At 54.5% G+C, this 17,096-nt stretch overlaps 1 protein-coding gene across 2 annotated transcripts in view; it reads right to left on the bottom strand.

Annotated features, from left to right (window-relative positions):
* Positions 1–167: 167 nt before the first annotated feature.
* The window catches only part of PDPK1 (3-phosphoinositide dependent protein kinase 1), a 69,290-nt gene continuing 52,361 nt past the window's right edge, over positions 168–17,096 (bottom strand). For both annotated transcript variants that reach the window (XM_055562474.1, XM_055562472.1), the window contains exons 8-14: positions 16,482–16,550; positions 16,155–16,251; positions 15,080–15,253; positions 13,368–13,585; positions 7,067–7,124; positions 6,080–6,232; positions 168–5,666 (exon numbers count right to left, since the gene is read on the bottom strand). In XM_055562474.1, coding sequence (XP_055418449.1) covers positions 5,550–5,666; positions 6,080–6,232; positions 7,067–7,124; positions 13,368–13,585; positions 15,080–15,253; positions 16,155–16,251; positions 16,482–16,550 — 886 coding nt within the window. In that variant the 3' untranslated portion in view covers positions 168–5,549. The remainder of the gene's footprint in view (positions 5,667–6,079; positions 6,233–7,066; positions 7,125–13,367; positions 13,586–15,079; positions 15,254–16,154; positions 16,252–16,481; positions 16,551–17,096) is intronic.

Genomic DNA, 17,096 nt, shown 5'->3' with positions numbered 1-17,096 from the left:
ACGTGGGCGAGCCGCGGTGGAGCCGGGTGTAGGGCTCGAAAGGGGTTCGCCAGCCTCCGCCAGGCGCGTGCCATGCCTGGACGCCCTGTTCTCGGGCCCAGGTCCTGGTCGCCCGACCACGCCCGACCCGCGCCCCGGCCAAAGGATGAGCTACGTCAGCGAGAGTCTACACTCTACATGCTTTTTTATTACAAGACTACCGAGCATACGTGGAAAATTCATCTGGTAACTACATCTAAAGCACAAATATTTGGGGGGAAAAAAAAAAGAATAAACAGATTCATTAAATTATGATATGATTAAATCATCGACCAAATAGAAAATTTATATAATAAAGCCAGAAAAAAAAGTTGTAAAATATAGTTTACAATAATTATTCACATTCAAGGCTGTACATCCATACATACAACAACGTGGCCCCGAACATGAATTCAATCCAAATAATTCATATATTAGATTTTAAATAACACAGACTGAACTAGAGGCCAACAATAGCCAGCAAATAACCTTATATAAGAATAAAAATACAAAAGTGTATATCCTAATATCATTGCATTATTTGTTTTCATAAGTTCTTTTTTTAATGTTTGCTTTGCCTGTACATCACAGTTACAGCTACAGACCAGGTAGAGAATATTACACATGTTATAACTGACTGCCACCAACCTGAAAGACAGCTAACATACTACTGATTCATCCTATTTTGTGTTGTTAAGGAACAGCTACAGCAGCTCTAAATATTGCAAAAATTTGATTTTGTCGATGTCCAATCAAACACCACGATAGAGGCTTTTCATCAGCAAAATGAACCCCTATTCATAGTCATTCAGCCAGATGGGTTAGACTAGGGTGGATTACACAGCTAAAAAAGTTTGCCTTTTGTAAAAAGTTCTCTGTACATAGTTTGGTATTTCTTCATAGTGAAGAAATGGGTCTGGGGGAAATTCAGGTATCCTTGGAGGCTTGCCCACCATGCTGTCTGAGCTCAGATAAAACTGCCCTCTGCTGAACAGCTTCCTCCCCAGGCCAGATCTCCACAGGCAGCCTAGTTCACAACCCTGCAGTCTTGGGCCAGCAGCCTGCACCCCTCTGAGGCTCTGGGAGTGACTCCTGCCCTGAGTTAAGGCACTTGCCATGTACTCTGCCTAAGAAGCAAGGGCCACACCCACTCGAGTCACCATCAGTTAGTTCATGCTAGGTTTGGGCATGAAAGAAAACATGGGGAAACGCATACGGTGCTATCTCCAAGGAGAGTACCTCCACCATGCTCACAGCTGCTCAGCCTCTGCTCTGGTCTATGGACCAACCAGGGGGAGGTGATCAGAGGGAAGGGAGAGCTAATTCTGCATCATCTGGCCACAGCCTCTGACCATGCCAAGTGGCACTGGGCATGGCACCCAGAAGTCTCCCATGTGTGTTCCACCTCAGAATTGACAGACCCCAAACTAAAGTGCAGAAATTAAGGATGAAGCCAATTTGGGTGGTCTGGACTTAAAAGACAACTAGGCAACCTGCAACACTGGTGGGCAAGGAAAGGGGAGGAGAAATCCTTAAATCCTTGTCAGCCAGGACAATCATATTCTACAATGAAAAAACCTGGCCAGCATGCTCTAATGAACTGCTAAGACCTAAGTCCTGTGATCTGAAGAGCATGAGGGCAAGCACACTTCCCTAAAATCCAATTGTCTACATGGTTTCAAGTAGAGCCTTTGCTCTTTTGCTGATTCCAAATGGCCCAGTGTACTTTCTGAGTCTACAAACTTCATTACAAATTATCCACTAAGTATGTGGCAAGGTCAGTTCAACACTTTTTATCTCTGCTGACTGTGCAGATGCAAATTCAGTACCATTGTGGACACAAAGTACAAGATTCTGGAAGTGTCACCAAGCACTTGAAAGCCATAGCAGCAGGGGCGGGAAGGTAACATGCAAGCATAACCAGGTTTTCTCAGTGAAAATAAGGAAACTGGCTTTTGGAAAAATATGTCACAAATGGCCTGCAGTAATGACATCACTTTAGGATTAAGAGGGGGGGAAAAAAAAGAGCAATCTTACTCAAACATTCTTGGGAACACACAGCTTACCAGAAATTGATTTGTTCAGAATCTGCAGAACACAACTAAGGAAGTTCTGTACTGGAACTCTGAGCATCTACTCATCAGATCAAGACAGAGAAGAGACACTATACTACCTTTAAAATGAACAGACTTTTTGCCCCCAAAACACCACTTCTAGGTATTTGGGCAGGGTGGGGGCGAGGGAGATTCAGAGTCCAAAATCAAAGATTTCTGAGGATATTAATCACAGCATTATTTAAATGGTGAAAAACCAGAAGCCACCTAAATGTTTTATAGCAGTGAAATGGTCAGATAAATTATGATAAAAATTATCCATTAAACTCTACAATCATTAAAAATAAGGTTTTTAAATCACCGTTCAAACATGACACAACATTAAGAAAAAACACCAAGTGGGAAAAGCTGGATGCAAAATGGTGTGCGTTGTCATGTTCCCAGGTCAGTTACAAGAGCGAACACACGTGTGCAGGTGGGGCGGCGGGCGGCAGGCTGGGCCTGTACACAGACGCGCGCAGCGGGCTTTCCTGGGTGCTGAGCCTCCCACTGACTTTTTTCAGAACACAAATGTTTTAACAAAGTACAAAGTCACGCGGAGCCCCACGCACGCACCCTGTCCTTGGGGGTCTGTTGGCAGGTGGTCGGTCTCCTGCAATTCCTTCGGGCCTGTACCACCAATGCCACAGACTGGCCCAAGGGTGCTGGGGTAGGTGCAGTTCCCCTCAGCCCTGGCCTGACCCCAAGAGTCATCTTTCCCAAGGAAAGTCTGTAACCAGCCTCCTGAGACGCAAGGTTCAGAATGGCAGGCCTGTGGTGCCCCTCTCGGGGTGGGGCTTTGGGCTCCACGTGGGGCTGCCCACTGCCTTGGTCACGTCACACCTGGCTTCCTCATGCCCCTGGAGGGAGGCTAGGCGTTGCCAGGTGGCAAAGCCCTCGGCCCTCCTGCCCCGGCTCTGTGGCAAGAGGGGCTGGGCAGTGGGGGAGCGGCGCTCTCTGAAAGGCACTGGCTTCAGCTCCGGCACCTCCCCCCCCGCCCCTCTCGGTACAACTCCGGGCTCCTGAGCTGTTCAACACTAGGGCATTCTCTTTCTCACCCTGGATCAGCCCACGTTTATATATATGTTTCCAGGTATGTCTGCGCGTGTTCAGAGACTGACATCCACCCACGTCCACATCTTAGAACGTAAGGCACCTGCCTGCCAGGATGATGGCTCAAAGGATGAGGTGGATAAAATTAAAGACTACACGAGGAAGCACAGGGCAAGAAGAGAATATCTAAGGGCCTTTAAAAGAAAAACAAGGGAAGAGGCTTGTGAGTGAGCAGAGAAAGGTGGCCGACAAGGGCTCAGCTGTCACCGGCTCAGGCCAGGGCAGTCACTTCAGCTCTGCCAGCTGCGAGCTCAACCCCGAAGCCCTGGGTCTCTGGCTCTGGAGGTTAAGATGGAGCTTGTCGGTTGAGCCCAGGAGGTAGTGGCGCTCTCCGGAGGGAAGAATGCAGTGGGAGCATTGTCTCTCCCCGAGCGGCCCAGCCGAGCGCGCTTTTACAGCCAGGACTCAGCTCTGCCTATCACCCCCGCACCCAGACATCCAGGACGGATGCGGCGTGGACGCGGCTCCCCGCCCTCCAACTGCACACACAGACACGGGCGCTGTGGCGAGGGACATTTGAACAGGGTGTGCACCTGAAACCCAAGTCCTGATCCTGAAAGAAAGGCTCAAGACAGATTCGCTTTTGGGAAAGCAGGTGAACACAGGCAAGCTTTTTCCAAAGCAAGGAGGGGGGGCTCAGTCTACGGCTACACGCCCAGGGCAGTGACTTATTTCTGGGCCGCCCCCCACCCTGGGCAGGCACCCCCTGCGCCTTGGTATCCTACACACACACACACACACACACACACACACACACACACGTGAACCTGGCTACACCTCTGCGCCCCTCCAGTGCCCCCCGCACAGTGGGATTCCCCACAGCCCAACCTCCTTCCGAGTTTAACAGCCGCTGTTGCGACATCACCAATAGAGGTTAAGACATCCTTCCCTCCGGGTGGACCGTGGGTCACACACGGTGATGGGTGGTGGGACAGGAGGTGGGGGCACAGAAGTCGTCAGGGGACCTTTTCCGTGGGAGTTTAAATCGGTGCCTTTGTGCAAGTCCAGAGGAAATGGCAGTCACCCTTCCCCTGGGGACGGGGCCACAGCGCCTGCTCCTCCTCCACTGGGACTGAAGGCTGCCCCCCGGGACACCCTGGGCAGGGCACGCCCCTAAAGAGCAAGAGGAAATAGCCTGACACTGGAGAGGGGTGGGCCGGGTTCACATGTGCTGCTCCTGCCCCTGTGCAAGGGGAGCGGCACCACTGTTCTCCAGGCAAAGCCCACATGACGGGGACCAGGTGACCCGACGATGTGAGGGCTTTTTGATGTTCCCGGTGGACACGTAAAAACGCTCTGAGCTAGACTCGGAGAAGAGGCAACTTTAGCAGGAAAAGGGTGTGCGGGGCAGCCTTGGTGTGATGGAGGACCAGCCCATGTGCCAATGCCGGGCACCTCGCAGCCCCGACTTCACCCGGACACACTCCACCTTCCAACCAAACTCTCAGAAGGGCTGTCGGCTCTTGCTCCTCCAAGAGGAGGCCACCAGGCCTGTCTGCCCCGCTGCCCTGGCCTCACAGGGGAGGGGGCCACAGAGCCCGGCTCCTGGGGCTCCCCCGGGTCAGTGCTCGGTCCCCAGACCCGGGGCAACGCTGCTCCATGGGTGACGCACTGGAGCGCTCGGCTGGCGCCCTCCGACAGCAGCGGCTCTGCGTTTCGCCTGGACAACCTGTTCCACTTCTCACCGCCCGGAGCCTGCCCGGTCGACACGACGCAGGAGTGCTCGCAGACAGACAGCAAGGACCGCAGGAATCTCACAGCCACGACGGCTGGAGGAGCCAAGCACGGTCGCAGGGATCGGGCCAGACACTGGGGACGAGAAGAAAGGGGCAAACGGACAAAAGCCAAGGACCCCCCCGCCTGCAGAGCTGGAGGCCCCTAGCAGGGCCCGCCTGGCTCCCTGGAGAAGAGTTGGTTCCCCCCCCCGATGATCCAGGGGCAGGGAGAACCCAGAGACACGCCTTGGCCCAGGGGCCACAGCAGGACAGGCATGACGGGCCCACGGAGGAGAGCTGGCGCCGCGAGTCTGACCCCGAGTCGGGGCGGGAGCCAGGCAGACGTGCACAGCGCTAGTCCCCACGGCGAGCAGAGCGTGGAGAGCTCCACACAGCACAGAGAGCAAGCAAAGCGACCCTGAATTCCTTTTCGTTATTGGTTTTGTTCTTTGTGTGGTTGGATGTTTTTTTTCTTCTTTTCTTTTAAATAAAAAAGCTGCAAGGTTCCGCCGTCTGCGTCCCCCTTGAGATGGCCGGCAGGTGGTCTGGAAGCGTCCGGAGGCGGCAGGCTGTGCGGGGCATGGCCCCGCGGTAAGGGCGGGCCGCAGCGTCACTGCACGGCGGCATCCGGGTGGCTCTGGTACCTGTGCCGCCACACCTCCTGGATCTTTCGGCACCACTTATGCGCGTTCCCGCTGGGGTCCATCAGGTAATATGTCCTGTTTGGCTGCAGAGAGAGACACGCTGACTTTTCTGCTAGGGGTCCCAGCATGACCGGCACCCCCCCGGCAGTGAGAAATCGAACAAAGAAGGTGCCGGCTCCTGCGGCCAACACAAGCACCGCCAGGAAGCCCGAGAGCAGGTGGGCGTTTTCCTTCCACGTTTGTGCGGAGATTAAACATGCAGGTGAGGACCTGCAGTTCCCTGGGGGTGAGGTCACCCCGAGACTTGAGAACAAGCATGGGTGAATCCTGACCTAACTCTGAGCTGAGTCGTGAATGCTGGGATCCCTGGCGCGTGGGGAAGGGGGGACCACGACCCCCACCCCCACCTGCCCCACTGGCCACAGCATTCGACCGCTCTGGCTGGAGGCACAGAGGCCTGAGTGCCTGGCAGGGGAGCTCGTGGGGACAAACTCACCGTGTGCACAAAGAAAGTTTTAAAATTCTTGGCCTCTGGTCGGAGTTCTTGTGACCATGGAATTTCACCTTTCAAGACTTTGTTGACAGGATCCACGTAATACAAGTGTGGCCCTTCCGTGAGCAGCAACTGTCGTCGCCGTGCAAATAAACCCTGGTGCAAATGACAACAGGAAAGAAAGGACTCTGCTCGTTAAGGCTCAGAGTGGAGGCTGAGCGCTCCCGCTGCCACCTCGGATGCTGGACTGTCGGGGCGCTCCAGCATGGGGACCACCACCGGCCCCTGCCCATTGGCCTGGGACAGGGGCGGGCACACCTCCCCTGATCAGGACCAGGCCCCCGGGTCAGATGGACGCAGCGGCACCACGCCTGCTGGTGCGAGCTGGATCCCGGCATCCAGGACGGAGCGTCCTACTCTGGCTGCCGCATGGGATGGGACCGCAGCCTGGCCCCGAGAACCTGCCCTCAGCACCCAGGCCCTGCCGCTTCCCAGACTCTCTTCTCCACGCTGAGGCCGAGTCCTGCATGCTGACCCCCTGCCCGCCACCTTCACAGAGGCTCTCGGGGCAGAGACACCCAGGGTAGGGGAGCCTGAGCCGACAAGGGCCCACAGCAGCGGAGAGAGAACGTGTGCAGAGTCTGTTATTTTTGGACGCGTTAATCCATTTAATTAATTCATAAAACAAAGTAAGATTTTCAGAAACAATCCTGATAAAGTAATAATGACTTGCTGGGATATAAAGAGAGGCTCCTCAGACAGAAACCTTGACCTCAGTGACCAACCCCAGCATCGGACAGAAATCAGAACCCTGGCTCCCCAGTCGGCAACAAGAGGCCAAATTTCCGTATGCCCAGCCTTGTGTGCTCTCAGAGGTCTCCCCAAGCGGCTGAGGCTGTCCTTAGCTCTGACATGCAGAGACGATCTCTGAGAGGGAGGAATGGAGTAAGACATGGACGCGCAGGAAGGCGCCTCCGGACTCTAACTTACCTTCCGCTTGTCTACTGGACCCATTTTTAGTATTAAATTATTTTCTACAAACTGGTGCCTATAAAAAAAAGAAAACAAGGATCAGACACTCATGTCAGAGTCAGAAACTCTCCAAACTCCTCCCTCAGAACAAACTCCCCCCTCAGAACAAACTCCCAGACAGCACTGTGAACCCTGCCTCAATCAAGCCCCCGCCTTCAGAGACCCAAGCGCACTCCAGTGAGGGGAGCGAACTGCAGACGCGCCTGAGCGCGGGTGCCACACAAAACTGCGCCTGCCCGTGGGCCCGGGGCCATGGGCGCTGGCAAGACCTCAGCCTCGGCTCTCCTCAGCAGCGTCTGCTCGACAGGTGAAGGCACGGGCAGATGGCGGGAACACACGTGCTCGCCACTTGGAAGCAAAGCTGGGGTGAAAGAGAGACTGCTGTTCTCACGTCACCGCACTAAGCTGGGACCCTGACGCGGCACTCAGAAACCACTGTGCTGTTTAGAATCACGAATCCCTAAAGAGCCAAGTTGGAAACTTGGTTTAAGAACATCTCATCTGGTGTTTCTATCATAGTAATAAAGCACTTGTATCCCAACATGGCAGGAATTCAGAACAAAAACTCCCAAATAGAGATTCTGACTTAAAACATATTAGTAACAAGTACCGTCCGCTTGACTCCTGGGACATTAGTGTCTGCAGGTTCTCTCTTTTGGTTAAAGCTAGCCGTTAGCGCTTTACGTTTTGTCTGACTTGACTAAAATTCTTGATCTAAAGGTTCTACTGTAGAAACAGTAAAAGGCGTAAGACGCTTGTCACCTCCCACAGCGATGATCTTACCCCAGAAGTGAGCAGACTACTCGCTCTCCTGGCTCCTCCTGGGACTGGCTCACATGCGAGGAGACAGCCTGGCTGGGGGGCCGAGTTCTCCCGTGAGTTTAACTGGCCTCCAGGTCTGCCCCACCAAATCCACCAGACAATGCCCGCCCCACAGACCCCACTAAACTAGGGCCCCTCACGAAGGACCCAGACCCAGTTAAACTGACACAGCATCTGGGTTCTGAAAACAACTCAGAGGAATGTTAACAACAACAAAAAGTGTTGCGACTTTCATGAGGCAAAGTGTGATGCTTCCTCTGAGAGGTACTTAAAAACCAAACAAAAACAAGACTTGAAACAAAGAGAAAAAAATCAAGAAGTTCGTGAGGAGACATAATGAGGGGCTCCCGCAGGGTAGAAACACAGAGATGAATCCACGGGGCCCAAGAGGAGCCCCTTGGACCAGCAGGTCCCACCATGTCAGAACCACACACTGACGACAGGCTGGAGATGATCAGATTATCTGATCTGACAATGGGGTGTGTGTGCGTGTGTGTGTGTATCTGTGTGTGTGTCCCCCGAGTAGTCTAGTCCCAGGGGTGTGTGTGTATTTGTGTGTCTCCCGAGTACAGTGTAGTCCCAGGGGTGTGTGTGTGTGTGTGTGTGTGTGTATCTGTGTGTGTGTGTCCCGAGTATAGTCTAGTCCCAAGCTGGTCAAGGACCTCGCCGCCAAGGCCCGCAGTAAGCTGGGCAGCAGGGGCCGGGTCGCCTGGGAAGCCAGGCAGGCAAGGACAGAAGCAGCCGCCACGGGGACGGCACAAAGAGGTCAAACAGGAGACCAGACAGCAGGGGACAGCGGGCAAGCTTTGGTGGGAGGGACCCTTCTCTACGCTGAAAACAAGTCACCAAACAGAATAACACACACGATACAAGGGAACAAAAGGAACCTCTAATTACAGAAATAACCACAATTTACAGGAAAACACGCTGGAGAAGACCTTCCGCGAAGATAACCTACAGACAGCCAACACCTGAGCTCCAGAATGCACACAAAGCAGCTTTTATGGGTTAAAACTTTTAGAGAAAGCTGAGCCAAGGACACGGGCTGGAAATTCTTCCCAAAGAAATGAAGTGGCCCCAAATTCGCCATCAGATCAGATCAGTCGCTCAGTCGTGTCCAACTCTTTGTTACCCCATGAATCGCAGCACGCCAGGCCTCCCTGTCCATCACCAACTCCCAGAGTTCACCCACACTCACGTCCATCGAGTCAGTGATGCCATCCAGCCATCTCATCCTCTGTCGTCCCCTTCTCCTCCTGCCCCCAATTCCTCCCAGCATCAGTCTTTTCCAATGAATCAACCCTTTGCATGAGGTGGCCAAAGTACTGGAGTTTCAGCTTTAGCATCGTTCCTTCCAAAGAAATCCCAGGGCTGATCTCCTTCAGAATGGACTGGTTAGATCTCCTTGCAGTCCAAGGGACTCTCAAGAGTCTTCTCCAACACCACAGTTCAAAAGCATCAATTCTGTGGCGCTCAGCCTTCTTCACAGTCCAACTCTCACATCCATACATGACCACACTTTGTTGGCAAAGTGATGTCTCTGCTTTTGAATATGCTGTCTAGGTTGGACATAACTTTCCTTCCAAGGAGTAAGCGTCTTTTAATTTCTTGGCTGCGGTCACCATCTGCAGTGATTTTGGAACCCCCCAAAATAAAGTCTGACACTGTTTCCACTGTTTCCCCATCTATTTCCCATGAAGTGATGGGACCGGATGCCATGATCTTCATTTTCTGAACGTTGAGCTTTAAGCCAACTTTTTCACTCTCCTCTTTCACTTTCATCAAGAGGCTTTTGAGTTCCTCTTCACTTTCTGCCATAAGGGTGGTGTCATCTGCATATCTGAGGTTATTGATATTTCTCCCAGCAATCTTGATTCCAGCTTGTGTTTCTTCCAGTCCAGCGTTTCTCATGATGTACTCTGCATAGAAGTTAAATAAGCAGGGTGACAATATACAGCCTTGACGTAGTCCTTTTCCTATTTGGAACCAGTCTGTTGTTCCATGTCCAGTTCTAACTGTTGCTTCCTGACCTGCATATAGGTTTCTCAAGAGGCAGATCAGGTGGTCTGGTATTCCCATCTCTTGAAGAATTTTCCACAGTTTATTGTGATCCACACAGTCAAAGGCTTTGGCATAGTCAAGAAAGCAGAAATAGATGTTTTTCTGGAACTCTCTTGCTTTTTCTATGATCCAGCGGATGTTGGCAATTTGATCTCTGGTTCCTCTGCCTTTTCTAAAACCAGCTTGAACATCAGGAAGTTCACGGTTCACATATTGCTGAAGCCTGGCGTGGAGAATTTTGAGCATTACTTTACTAGCGTGTGAGATGAGTGCAATTGTGCAGTAGTTTGAGCATTCTTTGGTATGGCTCCAAAGAAAGACACCGAGCCCTACTCCTCTGGCTCTGGTTCTCCTGGGGTGCGCTGGGGTGCAGTGACCGCAGGAGGGACTCGCTGAATACTGCAGGAATCCCGCTCCCAGGAATTTACCCTCAGGACGCAAAGACAGCAAAGAGGAGGACGCATGCTCACAGCAGGAACAGTCCCGTCCGGGAACCTGCAGACGCAGGGCTGGCCGTCTCCTGGCACAAGGCCTCTGCCCGCACGCTCCCTCCCGGCTTCTCCCGAGACAGGAGAACCACGGTGGGCAGGGCGGGAGCAGCCCAAGCTGGGTGCAGGCTGGATGCAGCAGCTGCGGTGAGAAAGCCCAGGAGCAGCGTGCAGAGTAGCTGGGCAGCAGCCACAGCTCGGCAGCCCACTCACTCGGCTGACCGACCAGTCAGCTACCCTGAAACGTGTAAGGACTAAGGAAGCATTTTCATCTTTCACTTCCAAAAGTCAATCCCCACTTTCCTGAGGGGAGCGCCCAGGCCCCACCCGGCGCTGGCACCGCCTCTCTGACAAGCGTGCAGACCCGAGTCAGAGACACACCTGACTCTGAGCACATAGGCGGCGTATGGATGCGGCTTGAACGCAGCCCGCTGCCCCACAGCCTCTGGCTTCCACCACTCAGGTGCCAGCTGCCCATGTCACTTCACATGGGGTGACAGGGTAACCCCCTTTCCTGACTCCAGAGCCAGTTCCCTCCTCCTCACCCTCTCCCACCCTACCCAGACCCTGAGAAGGCCCACCTCAAGGCCACCGGCCCAAGGCTACCGGAGACTACACCAGAAGTCTCCAAGTGTCGTTTCTTACAGGTTAGCTGCCACATGGAATCCAAATCCCCAGGAATATATTTTTCATACTCCGTGACACCAGAACCCACCCATCACCTTACACTGGGACTGGATCCTGCGCCCTGACGTGGTCTGACAGCACCCAACACTGGTTCGCTGAGTTATGGAGATCTCCCGAATCCTGACCAATTTCATTCTATGATATCAACAAATCAATCCACAAACATCGCTACGTTTCTCCTCAAAAGCACTTTCTCTTTTAAGCACTGGGAAGGTGTCAAGCTGACAGTGACGGGTAAAGTTTCCCCAAATTCTAATTTTCACTTGAAGGCTGTGATTTTATCACTGGTAACAAACACTAGCAGTTGTTTTCCCTGAAGCTACAGGCTCATTCCATTCATTTCCCAGAACAACACTGGTTGAACAGCTGAGTGGATAACCCCAACTGGCAGGCAGACCTTCCAGTGGAAACGGGCTTCCAGAAGCAGACCAGACGTCCAGCTCCCAACGAGGTCAGCACGCAGAGCCGGTCCTGAGCGGCCTCGCCCCGGAGGCCGGGACAGCAGGAGGCATTCTGCAGCCCTCTCACCCGCTCCGCAGCACACTCCCCAAACGCGTCCTCCCTAGCAGGCTGCTTGTCTTCCTCTGCCTGTGACCGGTGGCTGTAGAGCCGGCTCTTCCCGCGCCGCCTGGCCCCGCAGCTGGCGGGCCTGCCCACGACTGCTCTGGCACCACCGCTCCACAGCAACGCATCTGTCCCAGAAGAAGTCGTGATATCCAAAAGGGGTGCCCAACACGGACTGTCCCACACACGGCGCTTCCTGCCAAGCCACACAGGGAAAATGTAAAAGAACACTTTCTTTGATGGCAAGCTGGGGCAAAGGCCTGCAGACAAACGCCAGCCAAGGAGTGAGTGAGTGCAGTCCCACTGGAGGTCTGTCCACCTGGAAGGGAGAGAGCCACGTGGAGGCAGAGACACCAACTCTCTCCCCACGTCAGCAGCCACATCTTCAATCCAGTGAGTCATGGACCATGCTCGTGGCCCCAGGGGCTGTCGGCAGGGCCAGTGGCCTGAGACTCTTCGGACTCCCAGCGATCTACCACACCTAACTCCTCGCTAAGGCGCTCCAGGGGCTGCACGATGTCTGGGTTGGAAAGAGCTCGTCACGTGTCACTTACAACATTCCATTCTTTTCTCTCTGAAATTCTGAGTGACTGGTCTCCAGATGCTGCTGCAACTTCTCGGGCACCAAAACAGCAAAGATACTGTTCACAGACACAACACTGCGAGTTGCTCAGACCCCACAGGCGGGGAAAGCAGCGTCTGTCTCGCTTCTGTTTCATGCACTTGTGCCCAGTTTCTCTGGAGTTGATTTCTCCCTGCCAGGCTTCAGAGAACTCAGGGTCTTCCTCTTGGCCCTGCAAAAGCTCCTCTCTGCCCGTGCAAAAAGTGAAACCAAGAAAACGCTTGAAGACAATGTCCAGGCAGAGAACCTCTTTTCAACAGGACCAAGACGGAAAGCAGAAAAGAAACACACCAACTCAACTGGTTTTCCTTTTAAGAATTTGCAACTTCCCCTCCCAAAAATATGATGCACAAGTAGAATAAAAAGATAAACTGAAGAAGAATGCTTTCTCAACAAACAAGGAACAGTCTTCATATCCATGGCGCTGAAAAGTCAATTTTCAAAAGACGCAAAAGGTACACCCAAAAAAGGGTCAAAGGACACAAAAGTACCTCAAAAAATAAATACAAGCGGCCAACACACATGGAAGAGGTATGCCCCGACCAGAATACAGGCGCCCGTTCACACAGCCCATTTCTAGAGCAGCCAGACGCTCAAGGGCAGGGGGGCCCTCGGGAAACACAGGCTCTCAGGCGCCGTGGACACTGAGCACTGCCTTCTTAAACAGGCACGCCCCACCCGCCACCTCAGGGCGCACCATGAACGAGGCAAATGAGAGCCACGTGCAGAGGGTGATCTAGAGCCAAAGCTCGGAACATCCTAAACACTCCACCAGGGAGTGGTGGATATACTAGCTAATCCCAGTCCAACCACACTGCTGGCGTGCCTGGCCTGCTGAGCCCCAGGAGGCCAACCCCACACAGCCCCCAGCCAGTGCTCCAAACACCTACTTCCAGTTCGGCGCTTCGAGGGTTGGGTCCTCATGTGCAAAAGGCAGCTATGCGCGCCCGGGCCCTGACGGCAGCGGGGACAGAAAGCGGGACCCGCGGCGCTGCTCACGCCCGTGCGTCCTTACCAAGGGTTTCCGCTGGCCTGCTTCTCCAACAACAACCTCTTCTCGTCTTCAGAAAACTGTAAGTCCAGTTCAAAGGAGTTCGTGTCCAGGTCGTGGATGTACTGCTCGATGTTGCTGCCCACCCGCTGGGGCAGGCCCGTGTCCACGGCCGACAAGGAGTGCGAGGAGGAGGACGCGGACACCTGCATGCAGCCGAACTGGCTCAGGAGATTGTCGTACTGCGGGGAGAGCAGGCAGTGAGCGTGGCGCCCGGCTCCCCTCCGCCCCCAGCGTCCTGACCCCCCTGCCCTGGAGGGTACCCCATGGCCCACATCCTGAAGGTCGAGCCCCCAGGGAGACAAGCTGCTGACCAGGGGCCCCGCTCAGAGTACCCTGACCAGTGTGGGCCACTCAGACTTCTCCTCACTACACAGCTGGCCACCAAGCCTGAGGCTGGGCCCGACCTGCCCTGCGCCCCACTTCTAACAGCAACCTCAGAAGCTGTTCACCCCTGAGAGAGGGGGTTAGCTTCAGTCCTGACCTACAGGAAGGGGAGAGCCGGGACCTGGGCCTGCTGACCTCCGTGGGTCCCATGCCGCCCTGCAGGGTCAGGATTAAGGCGGCGACACCAGAGCTCTCACCCTGGCAAACACGATGAGACAGCAGACAGAGGGCCTGCACACGACAGGCAGGAGTGTATACACGCCCCGTGGAGCCAGGGTTCCCGGGCACTGAGATCAGAGACAACGACTCTCTTGGAGCCCAGCCAGCAGAGCGTGGCCCTCTGTGGGACCCCCCCTGCCACAGGCCCTGGGGACCCTCCCCATGACAGCATCAGGGCTCAAGGGTCTGGTCGGCCTCTAGGGCCAAGGTGGAAGTCCTCTGCGTGTGCAAAGGATGCGGAAAGCTGGAGCCAGTGAGACAGGGAAGCAGACCAGAGCAGGGTGGGGCACAGATGACTCCCCATGTCTGGGTCTCCTTGAGTCTGAGCATAAAGGATATTTTAGGGCAAAAGAAGGGGGATGTACAGCTTTAAACGGTAGGTTGAAGCCATAAAGAGGCGCTCTTGATCTCCAGGAGGCGATGCCTGTTGTAATTTTAACTCACCTGTGAGTGACTTTTAAGATAAACTTTAGAATTCCTCAGTCAACTGAGGTGGAGCGCTATATATGACGACTGGTTGCAAGCCATAATGACAGAAATCACACCAGAAAAATGGACCGCAGCTGACAATAAAAACATCTGAAACTGCACACAAACACGGCCTTCCCCAGAAGAGTTAAGGGACCAAGCACACCAAGGGCCTCCGCTGCCCACCCCGCAGGCCTAGAGTCGGGTGCTAAGAGCCGACGGCAACCAGCGTCCATCCTCGATGCTACGTGCCCTGAAAGCGCAAAGCAGCGGTGCCCACCTCTCTGGGAAATAGAGGAAGCACTCCAGAATGTCTCCAAATACACAATTATAAAGACACCAGCTAAAACCCAAAGACAGAAGCCCACCAGGAGAACTGGTGCCCAGGCTCTGGTCCAATCTCTTTGGGAAAAATTAACTAGAGGAAAAGTGAAAGGGACGCACGCGCCCCAGGGCCTGGCACTCTGTGCTTGGGGCGGACAGAAGCCTCTTCAGTCCCAGTGGGGACCTCGAGGCCAGTGTTCGCCGCCCTCCATCACGTATCTCCACTGGCTCTCGCTCCGGCCACCGTCCCCCCCGAGGGACGCCCCAGCGTGGCTCACGTTGCCATAGCAGTCCTCGTCGTCTTCCGACATGGCCGGCAAGTAAGCCGTGAGCTTCGGGGGCGTCTGGTGATGCAGGTCCTCCCACGAGATGGACTCAAAGAACGGGTGGGCTTTCAGAGGGCCATACCCCTCCATTTCTTCACAGCCTAATCGCTTTGTGGCATCTAAAACCTGAAACAGAAGTCGAGACAATTCAGCATTAGGGTTAAAACACAATTCTGACCCAAAAAACTCTTCTGAGTAGTTCTCAGTTCTTGGGGTCTCTTGGAACTTGGAAGGACACGGAGGGCTGGGAACAACGGAGTCACCCTCAGGGGTCCTTTCACTTTTCTGGAGTCTCTGCCCCTCCTCACACAGGTGCAAACGAATCACGACATTAAAAGTTCACAAATAATGGCAAGTATCCTCTTAAAATCCTAAAACAAGAAAGAGGAGCTCACTGGCTTCAACAAGAGAATGAAGAGTTCACCCAGAGGGCTCCAAGGGACCTCGGCATCCGGCTGCCCCCAGCTCCATGGAGGACGCAGGCCTCCCCCACTGGGGACAGTGCAGGAGGGCCAGGCGGGCAGAGGCAGACGCAACCCTCTCACCCAGACCAAGAAGAGGGAAGGCGTGGAGCCAACACACACCAGGGGAAAGGACACTGCAGTTTCCAGAACACACACACTGCCTTCCCGGGCACACTGTCCCTGTACTGGCGTCTGACGCCTCACGTGCCCGACTCTAAGGCGGACGCCCACCAACGTCGCTGGGCGGAACTCACACCACCAGCCACACAGCACAGCCAGCCCCAGCGCCCCGCAGCCTGAAGTGCTGTGTGTGCTGATGGGCAACTGCAGAGCGCTAGAGTAACTTCCTGTCTTAACTAAGGTCAGAAATCAGACACCTGGGAACTGAAAAGGCTTGATGGGAAGAGACTGGAGACACACATCTACCTACAACCATTACCTACCCTCAAACGCCCTTTATTAAACACGGTGCCACCAAGGAAAGCCCCTCTGACCACAAGACGAGAGGGACTCAGGGGGTGGCTACTGGATGAGCTCACCAGAAGAAAATGCAAAACATTTACCAGAAGTTTTTCCACAAGATCTCTCGCCTTAGGAAAGAATTTTTCAGGAAAGTCATACTCCAACTTAATGATCTTCTGAAATATAAGATACTCATTTCTGTAAAACAAGAAAAGCCGTTATTCTGGGTGGGGGCACACAGATCCCAGCCCACCACAGGACAGAGCTGCAGCCCTCCGGACCCAGCCAGCTCCCTCTCCCGCAGAGAGCCACCTCGGTCACTCAAGAGCCGTCAGGACAGGCCCCCCCCCCACCCCCTGGGACCGCCCTCTCCCATTCCTCATCAGGCTGCTGCGAAGGGGCGGCCAGAGCCGGGAGGGGTCTCTTACCCGGCTCGGAACGGAGGCAGTCCTGCCACAAGCTGGTATATGATGCATCCAAGTGCCCAAAGGTCTGAACTTTACGGGAAGAGAAAACACAGGAGAGTGACATTTGTAACTTCAGAGGCGAGCACAGCTCATGTCCCTCCATCTGTTCACGCCACCAGATTCAGCTTCTGACCCCTTCCTCTCCTTTAAAACCAAGTCAGCGTGCGGTGGAGACCTCACCTGCTCTGGGCTCCCCTTGAGGGGGCCTCCCTGCTGGGCCAGGACCAGAGGGTCCCGCACACACCGCAGGCGCTGCTGGGCCAGGTCAGGTGCCTTCCTCGGGGGCAACCAGCGCCCCCATAGGCCTGGCCTGACCCTGACCAGGGACCAGTGGTCACTCCTGAGGGCAGCAGCCACTGGCAGAAAAGCCCCTCCTCCAGTGCCAGGGAGGGCACAGGCTCAGAGTCCCTCCTCGTCACTGTTGCCCTTAGCACACGGATGCCGTTCGCGTGTCAGGCTGCACACGGAGCACTTCTCTTGCACTGCCTGGACTCGTGGAGAACAGCCCGCCCCTCAGGAACCAGCTGCAGGAAGCCTGGAGGGGCTGCCCTGCTCCCACCCACGCCCTCCCCTTGG

Source organism: Bubalus kerabau, chromosome 23 (assembly GCF_029407905.1).
Source record: "Bubalus kerabau isolate K-KA32 ecotype Philippines breed swamp buffalo chromosome 23, PCC_UOA_SB_1v2, whole genome shotgun sequence".
NCBI lineage: Eukaryota > Metazoa > Chordata > Mammalia > Artiodactyla > Bovidae > Bubalus > Bubalus kerabau.
The sequence above is the reverse complement of the archived record's forward strand: the minus strand, read 5'-3'. Positions and strand labels throughout refer to the sequence as shown.